The sequence below is a fragment of the Protomyctophum parallelum genome (assembly GCF_964188405.1).
Source record: "Protomyctophum parallelum genome assembly, chromosome: 7".
NCBI classification, from domain to species: domain Eukaryota; kingdom Metazoa; phylum Chordata; class Actinopteri; order Myctophiformes; family Myctophidae; genus Protomyctophum; species Protomyctophum parallelum.
Genome location: NC_139705.1, coordinates 35,008,321 through 35,034,458, shown reverse-complemented (window position 1 = coordinate 35,034,458; position 26,138 = coordinate 35,008,321). Strand labels below are relative to the sequence as shown.

General features: G+C 41.2%; 1 protein-coding gene across 1 annotated transcript; it reads left to right on the top strand.

The window, feature by feature from the left end:
• Positions 1-10,547: 10,547 nt before the first annotated feature.
• On the top strand, positions 10,548-21,276 carry mapk13 (mitogen-activated protein kinase 13). The gene is made up of 12 exons (XM_083770203.1): positions 10,548-10,959; positions 11,659-11,791; positions 12,073-12,131; positions 13,043-13,148; positions 14,066-14,095; positions 15,434-15,481; positions 15,564-15,678; positions 16,812-16,883; positions 17,055-17,134; positions 17,332-17,410; positions 20,342-20,515; positions 20,667-21,276. Exons 1-12 carry the CDS (start codon positions 10,835-10,837, stop codon positions 20,750-20,752), a joined length of 1,107 nt encoding a protein of 368 aa, XP_083626329.1. The 5' UTR covers positions 10,548-10,834; the 3' UTR covers positions 20,753-21,276.
• The last annotated feature ends 4,862 nt before the right edge of the window (positions 21,277-26,138 follow it).

Genomic DNA, 26,138 nt, shown 5'->3' with positions numbered 1-26,138 from the left:
TGATGATTTCGGGTGTGACAGTACAGTACAGTGACAGTACAGTAGAGGGACCCCCTGGGGACCCCCACACGGTAACTCTGTCATTTCTCAACCGTTTCGGACGTGGGCGGCTCGCCGGCACCCTGGGCGGCAGTGGGCGCGAGCGAGCCTGTGGGTCTGGAAGTTCTGGGGACCCCCACACGGAGTTGCACCACTCAGTTCACACGGGTGTGATTTTAAACAGATTTCTGCTCACTAATGAAACCGTTTGTGCACTGTTTTCTATTTAGACTTTCAGATTCTTCTAAACTAGTGCAGTACCCACTATTAGAGGACGCCAGTCTGGAGGAGCCGTGAGGAACTCCATATTTGAGCAAGACTGATGTCACAGTGACTGATGATGTCATATTTATGATAATCAGTCACACACACACACACACACACACACACACACACACACACACACACACACACACACACTGTTTTGTGGCACTGATAGGGAGCATTGCAACTTCCGAGTTGTTTGTGTTTTATCATGACATTGAAATTAGGCTGCTAAAATAGCAATTTTGTACCAATAACTTTTCCATTCAGTTTGCCCTCTGGCCTCTTCCATTTAATATGATGTCTGGTGCTTTTGCACTCCATTTGAGGCCGTTTTGTGACAGTAATGCAAAAGTAATAATAATGCATTTCTTGGCACAGAAGTTAATGTTCACATTACTTTTTTATTATTTAAAAGAAGAAGGGGTACAGGGAGAGTGAAGTGCTAGGTTGTGATGTCTGAGGAGTCTTCAATCTCTCTCTCTCTCTCTCTCTCTCTCTCACACTCTCTCTCTCATATATATATATTTGGAAAAAGCTCTAAAAAGCTGATCTACAAGCTCGCAACGTGTCACGATGCGACACGTGTGAGCTTTCAGATCAGATTTTTTTCCTTTAGATTAAGATCTCTCGCAAATATTATCAGTGGAATATTACATTTTGAAAGTTACTTCTGCAGCAGTCCCTGTCACTATACTGTACATGTCATGCACTCGCCGACTTTCATTCCTCTCTATCTCGTTATAGCCTTCTGTCTGTCCGTCACACTCTCTCCTTCCCTGGCAGAATCCATTTAGGTGCGACTCTGTAAATTCCTCTGTTGAGCTACCTTGAGCTACCTTGTGAAAATGTCATTTGTTGCTCAGGAGTAATATTGTACTGTAGCTGGATTGAGACAAATGTGATGAGAGCACACGCATGCATGCACAGTTTGCACACATACAGTACAATTCAATGTACAATTCAGGCATTTAGCAGACACTCTTAATCCAGAGTGATTTACAATAAGGTCAACATAACGTAATACATCAAAATGCATAGACAGGTTCTTGGTTTATACTTATGATCCTACTACTACTTATGATTACTATGCATGTGATGTATTGCCTTGTGTTGTCCTTGCTTACTGTAAATCGCTCGGGATTAAGAGCATCTGCTAAATGCCTATATGGCTAAATCATATAATTGTAAATTGCATAGAAATATTAATCTAGGATCATAGGTAAACCCAGAACCTATATCATCAGTCTAACAGTGGAATATCCCCCCAAGAGAATCAATAATCTGTACATTAAAGCGGTTCATAAACCTGCAAGGTGGTTGAGGCTATAGAGCTGCAGGGCACGTGCTACAGGCTAAGGTGCATGGAGGTGAGTCTTCAGATTATGTCAGAGGATTGGGAGCGAGTCTGCAGTTCTAATTGCAACGGGCAGTGGTGTATAGTGCTACTTTTAGAAGTGGGGGACACACGTCATAATAAGACACGTGTGCGTACACTTGCACGCGCATCTGCGTGCACGTGCGCAGACACACACTATTAAAAAACATGCAGACGTGTACATAGCCTATTTAGACACAGGGTTTACAATGCTTAATCATATCCATAAAAGTAAATGACAAGTCAAAACACATATTTTTGCCGAAGAAATGGGGGGATGCATCGATTAAACAAATGGGAGGAACGCATACAGTTCTCATCCAGCCTGTATGTTGCCCTGTAAGTATATCTGCAGTGCATTTGCTAAATCAAATCAAATCTATTTATATAGCACATTTCCAACAGCCAAAGGCCGACCAAAGTGGACACCTACTGGTTGACAAGTAGTACTGCCTGAAGCTCATTTGCGCAGTATCTCCCCTGTCCAAGTGGCGATTGCCTCTTCAATGAGCGCTAGATGTTTGCTCTCCCACTCAGGACACTGGGTTTTGAATCCTGCAGGGTAGGACATAAAACTTACGGCAGCTTTAAAAATGCCATTGTGTGTGATAGTCTATTCCTCTCAACTTGGTTTTAGGAATTGGAAGTATAAAAATTAGAGTCCCAAAGCGTCTCTCCCTGCCCACACAGTTCTCTGGAATGAAAACCCACCAACCCACAGCACACATCTTATTGTGGTTTTATAGTGAGTCAGTGCCTGCAGACATGCTGCTCTGCCTGCACATATACCGCTGAACAAGAACAGAGGGACGCTGATGCCATATAGTAGATTAGAACAATACAAACATCTTTCTATGTGTTGGGATATAGGTGTGCAAAATATAATTCTTTTTCAATAAAAAATACATTGTTTATGTATTAAATACAGTATGCGACATGTGAGTCGTAGATCAGATATTTTCACAGTTTTTGCATGACACTGTTACACAAAGAAGTATAAAACGGAGCTAAATGGTTAATCAGACTAATTGGAAATGTCTTCATATCAATTTGTTGATTTGTTGATAAAAACAAACTGCACTTCTGCACAATTATTCAATTAATCAAAAAAGTAATTACTATAATATAATACTTGCTATGAAATATGAAAATAATTAATAGTTGGTGGGATTGTGTATGGGAAGTTGGGGCAGCAATCCATCTCCTGATTAATGAAATAATTCATGGAAGGAACGTAGGCATATCACCAGAATTATTTACATACATATACATGCTCCATTTTATTGTAATAAGCTATTGATCCATATCCATCATGGAATAAATGCAGGTCAGACAATCAAACTTAAACTTGGACTGAACGGAATACATGTATACAGTGTTATATATTACTTTAACACTAATATACTACTTATTACTTATTACTTAAAAAAAAAGGAATAAAGTTATACTTTTTATTACTCCATGAGAAAAGTAACTAGTTACTTATTACTTTACTTATTACTTTTTTTTCCTCTCGCCTCCAGTAATTGCATATTTTGTCCCCAAAAGTCTTACTTTGCATTTTCAACATTAGCAGTCCCCCCTCCCCTATTCTGCAGTGTTTATTTAACTCTAAAAAGTGTACTGTATAGTGTACACATGATGATGGGTCCATTTGTACACATTGATTAGAAATAGATTTTTTCGACGTGGAATATAGCTTCTTCCCTATGCACAACTTGCAGCGGACAATAATATTCATCTCGTCTCGATCGCGGACATACTCAAAATAATGCGAATACTTCCAAGTATTGAATGTTATAACGCTTTGTTGTGCCGGTGTCTCTGTCTCCTCCAACTTCTCCATGCTTAGTTTGTTTACGTCTCTTCTCTCTAACAGTGCAGTCTAACGAGTTACACACACTAGTTTAGGTTGTTGTTCCGTGTTACGGGCGGTTTAAGGCCCGCCCTTCTGCATCCGATACTTCACACGTACGTACCGACGAGTGTGCATCGTTTCTGTATCCGCTCTAGAGTCTAGATCTAGAGCGGATCAGCAGCCTGCAAAGCAACTTGACCCCAACCCAGTCTACCATTATAAATAAACACTCAAACCCACAGTTCCACCAAGGCTCGTGAAAATAGTAATAATATTACTTTTGGAAAAAAGTAAATGTAATATTATTACTCAAAATGTGAAAGTAACTAGTTAAGTTACATATTACTGGAAAAAAGTAATAATATTACTGAAAGTAGTATATTACTTAAGTTACTTGACAATACCATAATGGACCTACCTACCTGTTTATTATTTATTTCACCTTTTCGTTCCACCAATGTAAAGTTAAGTGTTTGCACCACCTTGTGGTCGATGTCGGAACATTTTCAGACTTTTGCAAACGCGTGACCTCAGTGTTGTAATAACCAGGCAGCCTTGAGCCTTTTCCTTACCTCACAGATGGCACATATTTTCACTCAGCATACAGTGCACAGAACCACTGTATTAGGGGAGGTCCACAGCCCTGTTCCATATTTGTTGTAGAACTGTGATGGTACCTCCCCTCTAGGCTATAATTCTATGTGATGTCAGTCACAACTGTGAGCCTGTCATACTGACTGAAATTAGTTAATTAGCACACAAACTACTATGAGAACATATTGCTATTCAGATAAGTTATTAAGTTATTTTATTACAGCTTATCTAATAATGACTACACACACACACACACACACACACACACACACACACACACACACACACAATACTATGAAACTTGAAGATTAAAGAAACTATAAGGCTAAATTATTTTTGAGAAGCTCCTGGCAGAGAGAGTAATTACAGGTCGACCACTCCTTTATTACATAATCCTGGCAGCTTACTCCTACACCAGAGCCAAGTCTGTCAAGTTGATGAATATTGAGAACTGGAAATGTTGGAAACCGTGTTAGTGGTGACGCCGGTGACAGTGACAGCACCATCACGTAAATTTAATCAACGTTTAGTCCCTGTGTGAATATATGAGATAAGTGAGCATCAATGTAATTTCATTTGTCACAGAAGTTTTCACACTTTTCTTTTGGCCTCATAAAGATTCTATAAATTATCGATGGGACCTGACATTTCTGTTCCACTTACCTTGGCAGAGTAGTGGTATATAGTGGGTCTTTCTGAGCAATTTCTGATGTGCACGGTCAAATTAATTCAGCAAAATCACCTTCTCTCCGATATTAACATATATATGAAACGGAAAAGGACCACAAGAGGACTGTGATGAATAATGAGGACCTCTTTGAAAACTAGATGATGCATCTCAAGGGCTTTATCATCTAATTACATTTTTATATAAAAATCAAATTCCCTGTGTTTAATAAACCAGTTTATTCCAAGAAAGACATAATGTACTTAGCCAATTGGTGTCATGAACAAAGTTGCAGATAAACTCCATACCACAAGTTCAAATAAAAATAACAATACTAGTCATGCATAGCCTGGTACAAGTTGTGCAGAAGGCTCAAGTCAATGTTGAGCTAAAGGCAAAATTGAAACAGCTCCTGTGTCATCCTCAAAGCCCTCCAGAAGCATTTTAAATTATCCTTTAATGAACGTTTATGCATGAACATTTATAGCCACACGCACGCACGTGCGCACACACACACACACACACACACACACACACACACACACACACACACACACACACACACACACACACACACACACACACACACACACACACACACACACACACACACACACACACTTTATAGTGCCCCAGGCTGCTGGTTGGCTGTGGTGGAGGGACTTCCCAGCATGCCTCTAGGGTGAATCTGTGTCTTTCATATTTATTGTGTTCATTATTTTGTTAATGTGTGCAGGGATGTGTGTGTTCATCATAGTTTACGCTATATTGTTATTCTTCATTTATTTGATATACTGTACCTGCAGGTGTGCTATATTATGTACTGTACTGTAGTATGTGCAGGGGAAAGTGTTACTGTTGTTTGTGTTATGTTATATCGTCATTCTTTATTAATTTCATATAGGCCTACTGTAGCGGCATGTGTGTTAGATGAGAACCCACAAGTGATAGGGGTGGTAATTAACTCCCCCATCCTTCTGTTAAGGAGTTGCATTTTTGTTTTTTTGCATGTGTGCTTTACAGAGCCAAATAAAGGACTGTTCCTATCATTAAAAGTCGTTATTCCTTATTGAGCCCACCCACGGTTTATTACAATATAAATTAATACATTTCTATTCTCGTTTGCATCCTGCAGAACAGGCGGCCACTTTAATGGACCGTTGTTTGCACTTGTTCTACAATATCACCATTCCTGCTCATTACGTAGCCTACAGCCTCCGGAGACATTCCTGCTCATTAAGTAGCCTACAGCCTCCGGAGACAAAGCGGAGGAAAATAAAACTCTGCAGAGCTATCACAGCAGCTAAACGGTTTTGAAACGTATTACAGCAAGAAGAGTGACACACAGCAAAGTGGTAATGGCCCACATAGTATGTGGCAGGGACCAGGGGCGTGTCCCCCCCTGCACTAAAGGTTTTCAAAGAGATATACCTGCCAGACAAGTAGGCTACATTAATGCTGAAAGGCATGCATTTGCATTCCAATGGGTGATTGAGGGTCATGCTCTACCGCAACGGCCAATCAGCTGTCCACTAATAGTTCTCAGGTCTGATGTTTGACCTCTCTTTTTTTCTCAGTGTATGGATTTTGGCCAGGCAGAAATGTATTTGGACAGGACTGTCCTCGCCTCACAATGTAACTTTATTTTGTCTATGAATAAAACGTTGTTTTGACCAATCTTTATTGTAGACTATGTGCAATATAACTAACACAAGTGTGATTAGTGGTAGGCTTAGGCTATGACAACTATACTCGTTAGAAGTCAGAAGGTCAAGATTCTCTTTCTCTACTGTGTAAGTAGGTGTGCTCTATAGACTATAGATCAGAGGACAAAATTGTAGCACTTGCACAGGGGACCAGGGTTTGAACATGATGCGATGTGATACTAGAGTGCAGACTAGCCTGGACTCCTGGATCGCTGCACACCCTCCTATCCAGCATTAGGGTATTGAGCTCAGCAGCGTTGCTAGCTGTCAGGTTGCATTGCGTCTACGTAGGTGGTGCGTCTCTATGCCTTCTTAGTTGTGCCTTGGGTTGGCTCCCACAGTGTCAGTTTTCTTGCCTATAGTTCCTGATGCCTGACACAGTGCCCCGCCAGCGTGGGCATTCGTGGCATCGCTGTGTGGCCACCGTCCAGAGCTTTTTTCTTCTGTGATGTGTCCATGTCTCAGCCCTGTACAGCAGTACTGACTTTACCGTAGCCTCAAGTCAAGTCAGGGCAAGCTCATTTATATAGCACATTTCACACGACAAGTGACGACTCAATGTGCTTAGGACATGGTAAGGACATGGAATTTACACATTGTGTAAAAAAAAAATAAGATAAGACACATTAAGTTCATAATGTGTCACATTATGAGCTTAATTGAGGGACCCCAGGTTGAAAGCAGCAAAGTAAAAGAAGATATAGCTGTGCAGCTAATGTCACTGCGCTGCCTCTCTCCCAGATGAGCTGAATAGTTTTGACCCCCGTTTCAAGGTTATTAACACCAATTTCCTGGAGGGAGCCCCCCCACCACCGCCGCCGCCACTGACATGAGCAGAGCGTGCATGGTACGGCTGGCTGGTGTGTTCAGGTCTTCACGGACACATTTAACCTTTCCTGTTCCCTGTGTGTGTGGAATCCTCTCCTGCTTCAAATCACCCACCATTATTCCGGTGCTGAAACTCAAGCGTGGTAACATTTTTTTATTCTATTGCTCTCACTCCCATATGCTTTAAGAAGAATGTTAAAAGAGCTCATTTGTAGCATGTTACTGCCCACCCTGGACCCTCAACAACAACAACTCCACACCCACCTAAGTGAGAATGCCGTTTGTAAACTCAATATGTACAGTAACACCATAGTACTGTACTCTCCAGACTGTGTACAGTAAGCTCAGGGACCTAAGATTCAACCCTAACCTGACCCATGTGCATACGAGGTGATGAGGACGGGCTCTAACAATCATCTGTGTCCTGATCCCCTGACCCCCCTCTTCTACTCCATGTGCCCACGTGACGTGGCCACGCACATGCAGCTCCAACTTTGGTGATTAAATAAAATGGTGAAAATAAAATCCTTTTCTGGCCAAAAAGTGCATTTTATACGTGTGGCTCAGAGTGTGTCCACAAACAAAAGGCACCACCGAGAGCATCCTAACTGGATGCATCTAGCCTGCGATATTAGTATCGCAACGCGAGGCTAGGATGCATCACCACTGCAAGCACTGCAGAGGGTCATGAGGGTGGTATCAGGTACGGTCAGCCCTAAACCATTATGTCGCCCCTCGATTGTTTTCCGCTGACCTCACGCCGACCACTCGGTGCCGCGATTCTTGTATTCTTTATTGTGTTTTACTGAGAATAAGGTTAGAAATAAGTTTAGGGTTAGGCACAGTTTTACTGGGGTTAAGTTTAGGTATAGGGTTAGGTTTAGGCATAGTTTTACTGAGGTTAAGGTTAGGAATAAATAAGGTTAGGTATAACCATTTAAAAATAATTTACTTAGGTTACTTTAGGAATACCAGGCCATGCTGTTCCGCGGCTCCGCCGGCTGTACGCCCAGGGCGAGTTGGTAAAGGGGCGACTCGTTTGGTATTCATGAGGGTACTGAGTGGAGCATCCATCCATCCAGCATATACTGTGCAACAGTCAGTATATAGGACTGTCAAAGACTCCAACCACTCCATCCTGCATGGACTGTTTCAGCTGCTATGAGCTGGCAAGTACAAGCAGTGGGACCATGTAGGATCAGCAGGCTCTGAGACAGCTTTTTCCACCAGGCAAACCAGGCTTATGAACAATAAACACTAACATCTCAGACACACACACACACACACACACACGCACACATGGACGCATGTATATGCACGCACGCGCACACACACACACACACACACACACACACACACACACACACACACACACACACACATGTACATGTACACGCACACACACCAGCACACACACACACACACACACACACACACACACACACACACACACACACACACACACACACACACACATTCAAATATATAAATAAAATGTTCTCCTGTTGCTGCAATGTTGAAGATCCGATGCCCAATTTTAGTATCTTATGTATATAACACTGTATCAATAAATGTTCTTGAATCTTGAGTCACATGGAACAGCTCAGTAAGTGAATGGAGAAACTGACTTAATATAAACACTGTGCCTGTGTTTATATTATAGAATCCACAGAGACAGAGCTAGTTTAATAACACAGCTAGCCAAGCCTCAAACTATATCAGCTTCCAATGATCCGATAAAACGCAAACAATATGTTACTGATGAATCAATAGTTAGGCCTACTTTTGAAAATATGCTTATGTGTTAGCCTCTTATGGAGCTAAGTGGGTGATCACAAGCTTATTCAACACAGCATGGTCTCCCTGTCACATACCTGTACTTGGTACCGTATAAGCGACCGCAACCAGTACTTCTACTCCACAGTGATCCCTTAAAACCATTCATCAGGAGATCACAAGGGGAGGTAAATGCAAGTTTCCCATTGAAAGCCCATGTCATTCACTACCAACGTTTACTTTACATACATACCGTATAGTGTTTTGCATTTGTTGATGATATGTGTTCTTTTGTTAATACTATGTTGATGAATTGAATACATAGGACCACAAAGGAAACAAGTCCCCATGCAGGACTCCTCGATGTTTTTGTGTTATCCCTTTAGCCTTAATGTCTGACTGTACCTCGTGCCAAATAATTAAGAGTACTTGCAAAAGGGAAAAGTAAATACATTATAGTAAATACATTATCTGTTCAAGTTTAAGCTTTTAACATTAAAATATCCTGTGGTTCAACTTACCCCTTACCTAAAATTGAGCCACATGACCACTTTGTTTTTAATATGGTAAGTCATATTTTCATGGCCCTTTGTCATAGATGCTTACTCATCATTTCAAATGACAGAAGACTGAAATACTTACTGAAAATAAGGGTAGATGTTAAGATTTTACTGCCATCTCATTTTGTCTTGCTTCCATGGCAAAAAAAGTGGCTCATCTTTTGAAAATACTGTAGCAAATCTACAAGCTCACAACACATCACAATACCATGTGTTGTGAACTTTTAGATCTTTGCTATATTTTCAAAAACGTTGTAAGAAAAATACATAGTACTTTGGTACTGTAACTGTAAGTATATTTTGATGCCTTTACTTGTGTTCATTCTTACTTCTTCCTTGTAGCCAGAGAGAGAGGGGGGGTAATCTATATATGACTGTCTTTGACTTTGACCGTTACAGTATGTTTAATATTGTTGCACATGTAGGCTACTTTGAAATAAACTGCTACATTGCATGGGTGCACATTTTAATCACATTACTCTTGACAGACAAAAAAAGAGTAGCCTACCTCAAATCACAGAGGAATTATGCTTCCTATTTTTGTGAGATTTATGGAATTACCAATTATGTCAAAAGCATATTGCACACACACATGGGCCATGGCATGAAATCAATCAAGTATGGTTCGAATTAATTCGAAAGAGCAATTAATTTGAACCATTACTTGATTGATTTCATCCCATGCCGTTCTGGTGCTTTTGTTCTGATATAGCTCTGTTCCAGAGTCCAGATCAGAGTTCCGATTCATAAAACAGGCTATTGGCTATCGAGTACCACCTACCTTCCATGTGTGGGAGTGAACAACTCTCAGACTCACTGACATGTTTCAGCAGGCAAGAGTCAAGAAAGATTTCTGGTTCTGCCAGCAGGAGCCTCGACACCCGGGGGCTGTAATTACGTCTTTTAGAGTGTTTATCAGCACTTGAAGGTTGAATCTGATCATAAACACCAGAGTGGTTTGTGTTGCAGTTGTAGAACGTAGAAATGCTCACGTCACCCTATGGTCTTCTTCATCTGATCTGAGTGACAGGAGTGCAGAGACACTACATGCTGTGTGACCTTTTTCATGCAAGTGATTTGCTAAAAAGCGTAGGAGGAGGTGGAGAGAAAGACAGAGAGGTCTAGTCGGCGCCGTGCGGTGTTTCATATTCATAGGCTAGAATCATGTCAGACATGGAAGCTCGGGAGGCTGTGTTTTCCCGTGAGGAGATCAACAAGACAGTGTGGGAAGTACCAGAGAAATACACGCGATTAAAACAGATCGGGACGGGAGCGTACGGCTCCGTGTGGTAAGTCGCTGATCGTCGCTTTATTACGTTGCACTTTTAAAAACGGGGTTCGGGTTTTTAGTTGGGTCCTGGGATCGCTGTGAAAGGAATACAGCGATCGAAGCCTGATAGAGTTACAGTGGGCCTTTATTTACAATGTATCCAGTACGTCCTCCACTCTGCTATGAAAGGCTGTAAACTATGGTGACATCACTGTCACACACACAGACACGCGTTGGTTGCTGCATATTAACCTCGCCTCACCAGGCTTTCCAAGCTGCATATAGAATTGACTGTCTACGTACTGTGTATACAGTATGCATAGTTTGCTGTGTGAAAATGATGTGGTCGAGGAGGATATGGTTTCAATTTGTGCATGATCACTAACACTCACAAGGCAATTCTCTTCCAACGGCTTTCTGCAGTGCTGACAGGTTAAATATTTTCTGTCAGAATTGTTTTAAATGTCATTCATTATAGGCTACTTATTTTTATATTCATCACTCAATGTGTTAGTATGCATTTAAATTAATCTGATTAGATTTGTCTGATTTTAACTCCCCATCAACTTCTGAAAAGAAACGTTTTCTTCCTCTGGACTGTCGATAGCCTACTCTTTCATACATTGTATTTTATTGTACAATGTTGCAAAGTGCTTGACTTGTGGGTGGCCTCCTTTGCAGTGCCAATGTTTTATATGAGCTATTGTATGTCTCTCAGTTCATCAGTAGTAAACGACAAGACCAATGAGAAAGTGGCCATCAAGAAGCTTCATAGGCCCTTTCAGTCAGAGATATTTGCCAAGAGGGCCTACAGGGAGCTCAGGCTGCTCAAACACATGAAGCATGTGAACGTGAGTAGACCACTGCTGCAGTACACGGACGCCATCACACAGTACCAAATCCTTTAACACCATTTTAATTTAATTTATTTTAACTGACTTCCCGTCCTCACTTCCTTCACAAGTGGCTTACGCAATCATTATTGACTCCCCGAGATGAAATACACATTTGTGATCCACGCCTCGAATATGGCGATATGAAACATTCGCCCCTCCCTGGCCTGTTACCATGTCACTGATACTGACAGCCACACAGCCCAATATCCCTCACCTTGGTTTGTCTTTCCCATCAGGTGATAGGACTTGTAGATGTGTTCACACCTGCCTCCGGCCTTGATGATTTCCACGATTTGTGAGTAGTATTGAACACACACACACACACACACACACGCACACACACACACACACACACACACACACACACACACACACACACACACACACACACACACACACCATGACAGAAAAATCCCTCAGGCAGAGGTAATGGCTGGCTTTGATGATATGTAGCTAATAGTATCGGCCTGAAGTAAAGGCCACTGCAGAGCCTTAATTCTTGGGAAGCCGGTTTCCAGTTTTGCTAACCAAACAATAGTCCTGCTATCCACAGGTTCAGGTTACCTGTTCTATTAGTGTCACAGGCTTCTCAATTGTCTCATCAGAGCAATGGTAATAATTTATAGTGTCACAACCATCTACACAGTTTAGAACTTTAGATGGTTCTACACAGTATGATGTGAATGTGAAGCCTTTCTTTGGCAGAAGGACCATGGTGTTGAAATCAAGATGGGTTTTCTACTGACACCATATGCAGTTCAGTAGTTGAACACATTTTACTCCCATGTAGGCCAACCCTGATTCTAGATAAAAACCAGATTTGTTGAGGAACTGTGACTTCTCATATTACTGCAAAATGGAGGAACAGTCAGTGCATGACTGTTGGATCCCAAGATAATATGGACATATCAGAGAGTGTACTGTATATGAGACAGAGGAACAGATGCAGGCTTTAGGGTCTTTAGTGGTCTCTGTGTCATAATTATGCAATAAATGACAGCTTTAATAATTTAACTGCTGTTAATATTTATGCTGTGTCTACTGTCTTATACAGTACATAAAAGTACTAGTGATGATAACCCAACTTCAAGCTCAATGTTTCTGGGTTCCATTATTTGTTATTCTGGTCATTTATCTCCATTTCCTCTCTTTTGTCTATTTCTTTCTGTCCCTTTCGCTCATTCTCTCTCAACCCCGTCTCCACAGCTACTTGGTAATGCCATACATGTTTACTGACCTGTCCAAGGTGCGAGGACATCTGTCTGAAGACAGAGTTCAGTTCCTGGTATACCAGATGCTGTGTGGACTCAGGGTAAGCTGCTACAGCTGGCCTCTCACAAAGGCAAAGTCTGAAAATCAAAAAAACTTAAATGAGACTAGCCCATGAGGGCTAGTCTCCAGAAGTCCCCAGAAGCACCACATTTATTTACTTCACATTTATTTACTTCTTTCACAGTATGCAAATCTGGTCTGATACATACATTCTGGGGAAAATCTAGAACTAATACAAATCTTATGATGCAGTCACACCAGATGCATGTGCCTTATGAAATGGATTATTGTTTAATGCCAGAAAAGTGCACAGATGAATGTATTTCTTTAGTGAATGCAAAGTCCTCGAGCCAAGCACTCACCTCCTGGTTCGGCTGTACATACAGTAGGGTGACTAATCCTCAGTTTAGTGTTTAGAGTGGGCAAGCATTAATCATGTGCCCTTCTTCAAGTACACAGTGGACTTTATTATAATATGATGTGCTACATAACCATATGTACGGGTTCATGTGTAGGGCATCTGAGTCAGTAAATGGCATCATCACTGTCATAACGGACCTTACACGCAGTTCGGTCACGTTCTCTCTAGTCTAGACTGTACGTGGAAACATTAACACACATGTTCGTATATCATTTATTGAACAATTTTTGTTACCGGTATGTGCATTTTATTTTGATTTATGTATTATATTTTCTGTTATTGTGTTGTGTTGTATAATTGTGATATGATTGATTGATTGAATAGTTTATTATTAGACAGAATGTATAAACGGCTACAGGGTACAGTCAAACACAAGTGATAGCACCAAACAAAGTCCTTTAAAAAAAAATAATCTAATATAATGATGAATTTGCGTTAACCTGCCAGAATAAAAGTACTGTACTCATTTTGGCATGTTGTCAATCTCTCTCTGCAACAACAACCAAAAATGTCCTGTTGTGTCTCCTTCTCTGCAGTACATTCACAAGGCTGGCATCATCCACAGGGTAAGTGAGAGTAAAGGGTGATTATTTATACTTAGTTGCAAGTTGGAGTCGCACAGATTTATGTTGTGAGCTTTTAAATCTGCAATTTTTGGTGCGGAACACTGTGCAACCTAGCAAAAACCAGGCATCAATGCAGCTTGGAGAAATGTTGCCATGTCTGTCTTCACTTGTGTGTACACCTTTGAGACATTTCTCAAAAAGTCTGACTCGATAAGACTCCACAATAGCTTTACATTTGCCTGGCACAACTAACCAGGGTTTGTTCATTTTCTGTAGGCTTATGTTGTGTTGTAGACATTGCTCTTTATTCTCTGTTACTTGCATTACACAGGTGTGACTGTGTTGTTTTAATTTGTCATTCATTGTTATTGAATCATTCCTAACCCTGCCCTAACAGGTAAGATGAGTAGACTCTGATCTATGACTCTGTGAGTTAGGACATGTCCTGGACTAGCAGTGCCCATGTGTGTGTGTTATACGTAGGGAATATTGTGGCTGGATTGCTCCATTGCGGAAGACTTGATTAAAAGGACCATTCCCTGTGGTCTACTCTGGCATTTTTAGATCATTGTCTATGACACTTGGCAAATTTGACATTACTATTGACCATTTTCCAAAGCATGCCGTGGTTTGTTTGATGTTTGAATCATTAGTTTCCATTCATTTCAGTAAGGTAACTTGCAGAGACTTGAAACTTGCTTCAGATACAGTACAACTCAATATTTGTATTTCATGATTGTTTTTTTTGTTGTTGTTGTAATATTGGCTATTGTTGCATTATTGCATTGTGTAGAAAAGATTGATTTGTGAACTAAATTCAAATGTTCATGACCTTACTGTATTAACCATGCAATAATGTTTACTCCGGTATGTTCGGTGACATTTTATTGACTTTAACATTTTAACAAAGGTTAAATCGAAATTTACAGACAAAATGTCTATTATGATATATAGCCAAAGGGGTGTGTGTGTGTGTGTGTGTGTGTGTGTGTGTGTGTGTGTGTGTGTGTGTGTGTGTGTGTGTGTGTGTGTGTGTGTGTGTGTGTGTGTGTGTGTGTGTGTGTGTGTGTGTGTGTGTGTGTGTGTGTGTTGATGGCGTGCTTGTAGCAAGGCATATTGCAGTATTGTTTTATATTAGTTCAATTAACTGTTGTATTCCTATGTCAAAGTTTGAAGTTGTTAAAAAAACAAAACCGTTTTAAACTGCAGTCACCTCAAGTACTCTCTACAATCACCTCACTCAAGTACTGAACATTAAGATCTCACTTTGTACAAGGCACAGGGCATACACACTACTTTGTACTAGATGTGACTCATCTCATCTTCTCGTTTGGACAGGATCTAAAGCCTGGAAACTTGGCTGTAAATCAAGACTGCGAGTTAAAGGTTTGTGCCCTGAAGAAATCTGTGATTTGCAGAGAGAGAAAAATGTCCAAGATCACAATGAAATAGTTTCTTGTTATTGCAGATCTTGGACTTTGGGTTGGCTCGCAGTACAGATGCTGAGATGACGGGCTATGTGGTGACGCGTTGGTACCGGGCACCCGAGGTCATTCTAAACTGGATGCACTACACGCAGACCGGCAAGACAATCATAGCTGTTACGCATTCTCACTTCCATTCTCACTGTCGTGTTGGCTTATGCCATTGGTCTAACTGTTAACGCCACAAAAACATCGTCACTATAGGGAGTCAATGTTGTAACTTTTATGACTTAAATCCCTAGAGTCCTTGATGTAAAGTTTAAGGCGCAAACATCACCTTTTATAGGTTCAGCAAGTTGTGCAAGTCTAGCACTTGTGAACAATGTGAAACCCTCTTCATCACTTAGAATGGAATAGCAATGGTAATGGTGGTTCTCTAGAATCACATACTGCACCTGTGCAAGTATAGAAAGCTGACTTTCATGGGAGTTATTAATGCTGTTTTCATTATAATGCTGTAAATAATGTAAACGGGGAATGTTGCATAGACAGCAACCAAGGCAAGTTTATGTCCCTTGCTGGATCATATTCCTCATTAATCACTCTAGTCTGTATGCTGTGTTACACTGTATTGCACAATAGATTATTGTTTCTCTGCTAATGCTATACACCCTCTTTCCTCATTCCTACTCAGTACTCTGATTTGTTTGTACACTAAAATCATTTAACTCTGAGAGTGTACAAATGTAACCGTAAAGGTGGTTGCACACTCTTAATTTGAATATTCACTTAGCTGGAGAGGGTACATTCAGTGTAAATGTAGTGAAAGCTGTAATCCGTAACCTTTATGTCTTATTCGGGATTCAAACCCGGCTCTTCCGCATGAGAGCCCAAACATCTACCACTGACATGGGGAAATATTGTGCTTTTGAGCTTCAGGTAGTGCTACTTACCTGTCTGACACCAATAGGTCTAAATTTCTCAAAGGAATAGTACGAATTGAGGTGCAGATGGCCAAGTGGAAGCGTTTTTCAGAAAACCGATGGAGAAATGCCACTAAAAATCAGAAAAACGCGCTCAGTGTGTGGGGACCTTAATAAGAGTCTAGTAAAGTTGATTACCTTTGTACAATCTCAGAGTTACAAATGGATAAATTAACAAGATTTTACCTTGTACCGAGTAACATCGGTACCACACAGCTTTCCGTCAGGAGTCCATATCTATTTACATTGCCTTTTATGATGTGCATTCTGTTTGGTTTGTCATGGTTGTTCTTTTTTCTTTTCCCCCAGTGGATATCTGGTCTGTGGGCTGTATCATGGCAGAGATGATCAATGGAAAAACCCTTTTCAAAGGGAAGGACTGTATCCTTTCATCTCCCTTGTTTTTTGCCCACATTCCTTCTTTCTGAAGGCCAGATAATCGTTAGCAAGCGCATCCAGAAAAATGCATGTTCATTGAACTACATGTTAACAGCATGTTTATGATCACAGGTCTCGTTAAACTCTCTTTAACTGTAACCCCTTTGCTATCAGACATGGATCAGTTAACACAGATCATGAAAGTGACAGGTGTACCTGGGCCAGAGTTCACAGAGAAGCTGGACAGCCCAGAGGTAATGACCACAAGTCATTTCTTTCCACTGTTCTGCTACAAATATTCAGGCGTATTTATTGTTATGAGCTAAATCAAATGATCATGTAAGATATAACTGTCATGGGGTTGTTAATGACTGGGCTGTCTTTCACTTGCATTTGAACAACTACAGTATACAAATTCAAACTCTGGTCAAATTTGTTCTTTCTGAAACAGGCCAAAAGTTACATCAAGTCTCTCCCTCGTTTTCCCAGGAAGGACTTCTCAACGTTGTTCCCAAGGGCTAGTTCCCAGGGTAAGTTCAAGACCGTTTTCTTAACATGATTGAGCCACTCTTAATTTGAATCTTCACTTAGCTGGAGAGGGTACATTCAGTGTAAAAAATGTAGTGAAAGCTGTAATCCGTAACTTTTATGTCTTATCCGGGACAACCCGGCTCTTCCGCATGAGAGCCCAAACATCTACCACTGACATGGGGAAATATTGTGCTTTTGAGCTTCAGGTAGTGCTACTTACCTGTCTGACACCAATAGGTCTACATTTCTCAAAGGAAGAGTACGAATTGGGGTGCAGATGGCCGAGTGGTTAAGGCGCATACTACATGGCTCTGATGCAGCCTGGCAGCAAGTCCCTGTTTTGTTTCCTGAGCCAGACAGACCAATTTGCTACGTGTCACTCCCCGACTCTATTCCCGTTTCCTGTCAATCTACACTGTTCTATCGAAACAAAGTCAGAAGAGTAGGACGACCACCTCTATTTTTTGCAGTTAAATTGTATATGCCAGTCAACAACGGCCTGTTTTATAGATCAGTAATTTTTCATGTGCAACACCGGCGCAAAACTAAGAATGAATTCAGTGTAGCCTTGCACTGTGTGTGTGTGGGGCCTCGTTTCCACGTTTAGTCAATGTGTTCTTTTGTGAACCTAGCGTCTACTCTAGTCTAGACCATGGATATAATAACCTAGATGCCTTAATCGCCGCTGCAGTTCTTGTTTTTGGAGCGACCTGTCTCACAGGGAAGACTTCCGCCCTCAAGAAGTGCGCCGGAAGTGCGGAAGGAACGCTGCCACTCAAGTGTCGACTGGCTAATCACATCACAGCGCGGCCCGGGACTTAAATCCAATTAAAATATACAATGATGACAATGACAATAAAAACAATAAGTTGCAAAAAATCCAATTTATAGGAGCTTTATTGGCTTGAGGAAAAACGTTTACATTGCAAAAGCAAGTGCCTCTGGAAAAGAGGGAGTCCCGCCTCTGATTGGCCCACCGAACTTCCGCTCTGTGACGCACGCGGAATCTTCTGTGACGCAAGCAGAAGCTGCCTTCCCTGTAAGATGGCACCCGAGATGATGCCCCAGAGCCGAATGTGTGACGAATCGTGTGTGTCAAAGAAATTTGAAACATTTAGAATATTGAAACATTTTAACAACACAAATCATGTATGGGGGTCTATTTAGTTATATTCAGATGGGGGTCTGTGGCCAAATACATTATACATATCAGTTTGAGGGTATAACATAATAATGTTTGAGAACTAGATGGAAGTCAAATCAAAGGTTTTCTAACAACAAATGGTCACAAACGGTCAAGGAGGTCATAATAATATACCTGTACAGAAAGAGACGTTCTGTTAAAAATGATCTGTAGCTTGCGAGGTCGGTTCAGGCAGATACTCGAGAGGTTACACACTGTGCTTATGTGGTTGGATACAGATGCTTATTACAACGGTAGTACGCAAGACCCATACATCACACGCTGACCTGGCAATCAGCTGACCAATTGCCATGTTATTTAAGCTCACCTCAGTATCTGTTCTTCCTCCTGCTGTCTTTTGTTCCTTGACTGTTGATATGCACCTGCCTCCCTAGCACCACCAGTGGGCTCTGCTATTTGCTCTGTTCCCCATGGGGGGGTTGTTATTGTTTCCACCAGGCCGAAGGCATGGGGAGAGAGTATGTTTTGCACTCCGTCCGTGTGTGTGTCCGTCCGTGTGTGTGTGTGTGTGTGTGTGTGTGTGCGTCCTTCCGTCCATCTGTTACCAGCTAATCTCCGGCACCATTAACCTGGTCGGTGCCACATTTCATTCCCTGGATGCCAACGATGCACCTCTGCCCCATATTTTCCAGAACGGCCTGTTATAGCGCCACCAGGAGGCTGACTTTTGAAAAACACATATATATATAATAATATATAATATATATATTACTCCTCCAGATTCTGTCCAAAAATCCCGCACATCATTACACACTATCTCTATAGTCATGTGTTCAAGACACATCTGTCAGATATTTCATATTCAAAGTGTTTGCACTCTGTCCGTGTGTGTTTGTGTGAGCGTCAGTCCGTCTGTTACCAGCTATATCTCCGGCACCGCATGCACACTCCCTGGATGCCAACGATGAACCTCTGCCCCATACAGTATTCTCCATAACGGCCACCAGGAGGCCGACTTTTGAAAAACTTTTTTTTATATTACTGCTCCAGTTTCTGTCCCAAAAAACCCAAAAACATAGTCATGTGTTCAAGCCGGATCTGTCCGATATTTCATATTTGAAAGCCAATTAGGATTAATTGGCTTTCAAAGTTTGCAGTATTGGCCCGTTTTGAACAAAACGCCTCAAATCATGAACACAGCGTGCAATTTACGTGAAATCTTTCATGGACTTTCCTACTAGGCTGAGGATTATATCCCACCCTTTTCACATTGGCCTGTTATAACGCCACCAACAGGTGTATTTTTTCAAAACACATTTTTGGAACAAAATGCCTCAAATCATCCAATTGCCATCCCAGGCGTAAGAAGAAATGGCACCCTTTTCAGATTGGCCTATTATAGCGCCACCAGGAGGCCACAACCTGACCTGCCCTGGTGGAGGTCGACCTGTGCCCCGAGGGGCACTTTATCTAGTTATGTTTTATACATTTGTGTCAATAAAGTAACTAAGTAATCTATCTCCCTGCTCTTAATGGTTAATGATGTCTAATTGTGCTGAGCAGGGAGAAAAAACCCACTTTATGTATTCTCATTCTATAATACAGTGCCAGTGAGCTTGTAGATCGGCTGTTTTCGTTAGCCAGACTACAAATCAGGTATTACGATGCAATCAAGGCCTGCCAAAATACATTTTAGTCAACTAAATCTTATGATATTTAGTCGACTTATTCAAGATTACATTTCTGCTGTCAAATTAACACCGATGTGTGGTCTTGAAATATCTAGCTGTGGATTTGCTGGAGAAGATGCTGGTGTTGGATGGGGAGCAGAGGCCCACTGCTGAACAGGCTATGGAGCATCCGTTCTTTGATGGCCTGAGAGACCCGGAGGACTGCCCCGAACCACAGCCATACGATGACAGCCATGATAACGCCACACTGTCCCTTGAGGAGTGGACGAGTATGTGCATGAAAATAAGACCATTATAACAATGTTTAGAAGTCTGCTTTTGTTTGAGAATAGAAAACTGATTGGCCAAAGGCCAATAATGACTACCGGTAATAATGAATAATAATCAATCGATTAAGACTATTTTGACTTTTATCCACAGGGTTATCTTTCCGAGAAGTGAAGAGCTTTGTGCCGTTTCCTCGACGAGACTCCAAGAGAAGAAATGTGCTGACAATTTCTCCGTGACAGAGTTGCCCAAAACCCTACAGTATAGAACCTGCACAGTGAATTCCTCTGTGTTCATTTGCGGTGTACAAAGTATCCACATGGACCTGTAAGGGTACATCTGGTTCTATTCGTACACTCTGCTGATTTTACTGTATACCTTTCTCAGCCTTGGCTTCATCCGTTTTTCTTTCACATTGGATTTGTTAGATGTGTTCATTGTTGTTCATGGAGCACTACACAGTCAAATCCTGTGTTCATTTAACACTGAGTGTAAATAACAAGGAGGATTTTACTGTGTATATATTGTTATCCCAAACATGTATTGCATGTCAAAATGATCAAATGGTGTTTTAGCAAGGAGCAATCATGTATTAGATGAACTCGGCTCCCTACACCCCATTCCTTATCAGTGAAATGCCTTACAAAGTTATTGTGACACATGTCTCAGGACTCTGTGTGCTGTCTGAATGTATTTTTCTATATAAGGATATGTTCTGTGAAATTTAGTTTTTTTGCAATAAATGGTAAATGTTGCTGGTTAACTATCCAGGGAAATGTCACTTTATTATATCTCTGCTGTCGGGAAGAAACCACCAAACTCCAAAATGTTCATTTTTCAGATAATTAAAACAAAGAAAATCAGGAAATGAAGAAAACCATATATTTTGAAAACAAAGCAATACTGCCTCATCAAAGTTGGTGGTGTGACTTTATATATTGTCAATTACTTCCATGAACCGGGGAAAGGTGGTGGATTTAGTTGCTTTAGTAGACAGTTTGAGGGTCCAATGGAGTTCAGAGGTTTTGTCCGAGGCACTTTTTACTACTTTTCATTGGTTCAATATTTTCGAAACAACACACAGACGTAAATGGTGTTCTATAGAGCGTCGCAGTCCCGCCCCCTCGAGAGACCCGGAAAAGAAATCGCCGTTCATTTTCCTTTTAGACTTTTAAGAAAGTATTTATTTAAAGACGTTTACGCCGTGGACAAAGCCAACTCTTGTCGTGACAAATCATGACACAATGTTTTGGGCCAAACAAATAATTAGAAAGTAGGAAAAAACAGCAGGTTACAACACTTTTTTTGTTGTTTTTCTTCTTATAATTTATTTGATCGGCCCAAAACATTGTGTTCATTGTCATGATTTGTCACGATCCGAGTTGGCTTTGTCCGCGGCGTAACCGTCTTTAAATAAATACTTTAGGAAAAGCCTATGGAGAAAATGAATGGAGAACCATTTCCTGGGCCACTCGTTGTTCTGAAACGTCTGCGACGCTCTAGCACTGATTTATGCAAAAGAAAAAACTCAAAAATTGAGTTAGGTGGTTTCAAACCGACAGCAACGATATTATACATTTGTTCCACAAAACATCAATAAAATTCCTTAAAAAAATAAAGTATTGATTCTGAAACAGAACAGGTCCCCGGTTCATCCCTGGATCTGGTCTGTGTGTTGATGTGTCCGTGAGCAAGACTCTAATTGCTTCCCAGGCGCTGTATTAACGGCACTTACCCACTGATCCTAATAGCGTAGATTAAATGTAGATGACAAATTGTGCAAATGTACTGTGATGGGAAGAAAATACCCCAAAGCACTGGGGACAATATTACTATATTTAAAAAAAACGTATTTAAAGCTTCAATCTGGAACTTAAATGCTATTTTATTCTGTCTGGTACTATATACAATAAACCTAGCACATCGGCAGACAGTGGTTGGAACTGTCTCTTCCACTGAGAAATGAGACACTGATTTTGGATATAGGACACCTACTGGTTGACGAGTAGTAGCCCCTTAGATGAAAGGTAGAAATGTGGTCTCATGAGGTAGACCCGTGTTCAAAAGGTAAGACAACTCACCCGGTTTCTGTTTTCCTCCCAGAGTTTTCCCCAGTGAGGGGTGCACAGCAGGCGGCTGGACTTTAAATTTCTCTAACTATAAACTTTCATGACAGCAGACAGCCTAAGTACAAATATAATTTATGAAAAGCTACTACAGTGAAGTCTGTTCACAGAAGTTGTGTGCTGTGTGTGCAGATAGACTTGCATGACTGTCATTATGTAGTGATAGAGTTGTTTTCAATATACAAACTGATACAAATTGCACACATGATATCTACTTGGCTCTGTGCTAAAAATGCTGTAAGTTTGAATCTTCCACCGTTCATCTGGCTGGGCGTTTCACTGTCCAGGGCCATGTGTGCATGCAGGCGGGAAGCCGCTGAGGATGGAATTGACTCAAGGACTCAAATTCACAGAAGGAAAAAATTATAATCAGCATCAACATTACATAACTAGAAAAAGTGCTTGATGTGTCTTTTCTTACAGGGCTCTGTGGATTAATTTACCTAATTCCTTTGTTGAAGTTGCTGTTGAATGAAGCAGGCACATTTCCTTCTTTCCATTTATTGGTCAGCAATCAGTTACAGGTTACAAGCATTCGTTCCATGGTTACAGCATATTGAGGCCTTCGTCCCAGGCAGAGCGCCTAGGTTCTCCATTGTCTCTCTGCTGTCTCTCACTCTCAGTTCTAACTGATTCTCTGTAGGCCTACCATCCCTAACCTGTGTGTGTGTGTGTGTGTGTGTGTGTGTGTGTGTGTGTGTGTGTTGACCCTTAAGGCTCTGTTCAGTGATAAAACCTCACAATGTCCACTATATAGCAGGATGAACTCACAGCTGTTTGCAAACTGACTATCTTAAAGTGTCCCTAGGCTTATTTAGTGACTTGCTATCCTAAATGACCTCTTCACTCAGGCTTCCCTGCATGTACGTGACCTCCTATAGGCCAAAGTGTTATGTGTACAATTATGACATATGTTGAGAGGCATAAGCTATCAAAATATACATCATGCTCCTTGGAGCACAGATCTCTGCCAGGTCAGGTAGATTATTGTGCCTGGTGGTGCTATAATAGGTCAATGTGAAAAGGCTGCCATTTATTCTTAGGCCTTTCAAGGCAATCTGACGCCCACACTTGTGTTAGGTTTCTGGTCTAGAGGAGCGGGTCATGGCAGAGATTTGCGCACGCCCTGATTGGATCTCACCGATCTGTCAGTCACCCCCGGCCCCTCCTCTCCCCCCTAGTGCAGCACTACGTCACATAATTTGGAGCGACACCAACCCAGAAGGGTTGACTCCCACTTTTAGACCAGATCGGCCAATGCGTTCCTCCAGGCTTTCATTTTTTGCGCCGACGAAAATGAAAGCCTGGTACCGAGGCTAGGGCCAGATCAAGTCAAACCACTGGCCCAGAATATCACCTGATTTCAACCAACACAAATTCTGCCCACTAAGACGGACGTCCCTGGATGAATCAGTGAAAGTCCGATCGAGGCCAGATAACTAGTCAGATCTGGCCCAGAATAAGCTGTATTATTTCAACTTGTGAAGACGTCCTGGAAATGACGTAAAGATCATCCCCATATGGGCTCATTGGGCTGTGATCTGGCCTAGTCCTGAACGTCACCGGAGGATGTTATCATCATAACGTCATCATGACGTCATTTGGCTTGCTGGTCTGTACAGTATACTTGAGCAACACCAGGGTACACATTTTTGATGCCCCAATATCCAGATTTGTGGATGGAATGATTCCTAGGCAGCTTTAATATGTAGAGCTATGCTGCCCCACTACTGTACTATCAACTGTGCGTGAAAACCATGGTGTGGTTTAGTTGAGAGGCTGTTTTTTTTTACCTGAAGCTCTCCCGGAACACATAATACTGTAATACTTTCATTTAAATTAGGTGCCATAAGTGATATTGTTTTGTTCAAATGAAATACGGTAGCTCTTTATTGTGATATACTGTAGTAATCAAAGATTTCTATAGAGTGTTTGTTGACTTGTTGAGTATCCTTGTCTGTCTCTCTAGCTCTTTAATACAGAAAATACATTTTCATGAATCAAGTAAAGGAAAAGACAGACAAAATTGGAACTGGAATAATATAGCTATTAAAAATAGCTATTGTGATAGTAATAATTTCATATTATGCTAGAGCAGTGGTTCTCAAACTTGTTTGGCTCAGGGCTGCAGGACACGTCTCTGCATACCTTTTCATCCATGGCACCCGGGAATTACATTGACACTTTATAGGAGAGAATATCTGGGACTGATAGTCAGGTAGTCCAGCAGCTGACCGGCTGTCGGTATTGGGCAATATCTTTATAGGGGTTTCTTGTGACCCTACCATTAACATCCTATGGCAGGCAAAAATGTCAAACTTCCCTTATGCTTTAAGTAGCATGTGACACGTCAAACTAGGGGGTTTTCATGATTCTGAAATCTGAATACATTCCAAGCATTAGTTTTGCACAAAATACACTCCTTGGGATAAAAACAGCCATAGCCACTTTCCCAATTGTGCTGACCTCATCACATTTTGTGCTGATCTCTTCACATTTGTCATGACGTCTATGGCCATTTTTAGTGTTTTTTGTGCAAAACTAATGCTTGGAATGGATTCAGAATCATGAAACCCCCCTAGTTTGACATGTCACATGCTACTTAAAGCATAAGGAAAGTTTGAAATGTTTTACATTTTTGCCTGCCATAATATGTTAATGTTAGGTAGGGTCACAAGAAACCCCTATAAAAAATTGCTCAATACTGACAGCCGGTCAGCAAGTGGATTCATGAATGTATGTATGCTATATAGACAATATTTTAGGCCAATAAAAAAAGACTATATACCAAATTTCCCACCCGTCCACCCCATCTGCCGGACTATGACATATGCCCACTGATCCTAGATCCTAATAGCATAGGTTACATGTAGATGACAAATTGTGCAAATGTACTTTACCCTTTACACCCTACTGTATATGCTTGACATTTAACCGCTTGAGCACCAGCATCCCTATTCTGGGAGGAACATTTGGCAAAAAATAGCCAATGTACAAGTTCACAATGTGACACATTGTTAGATCTGCTATTTTTGTCAAAGAGATTTAGGGCGCGTTCGGAAATACCACACCGGAGCACACTCTCCTATTAGTTTGCATTGCACAGTGGGCTCAGTGCGCTATTTCCGAACGTGCCCTTAGTGTCATTTGAAAAGAGGTTCTATATGAGAGGTTAAACTGAAGTGGTATTGGTCGATTCAAAATAACGGCACCCTAGGCCTAGGGTTAATAGTAGGGTACCACTGAACCCACTTTGAGAATCGTTGTACTAGAGTGTTCAGTATATATCATACAATTTAAACAAATATAAAAAGAGCTGGAGAGATGGGAAGACCCCTGAATATAGAGCTTTTTTATTTTTGTTTGTTTTATACATTACACATTGTTTACACATTATGTTTGCTAATAATGTGTTATTACTAGCAAAGACAATTTGTGTGTAGGCCTACTTTGGGAAAAAAACTTAAATGTTCAGCACAAACTGGCCCCCCTAACTCTG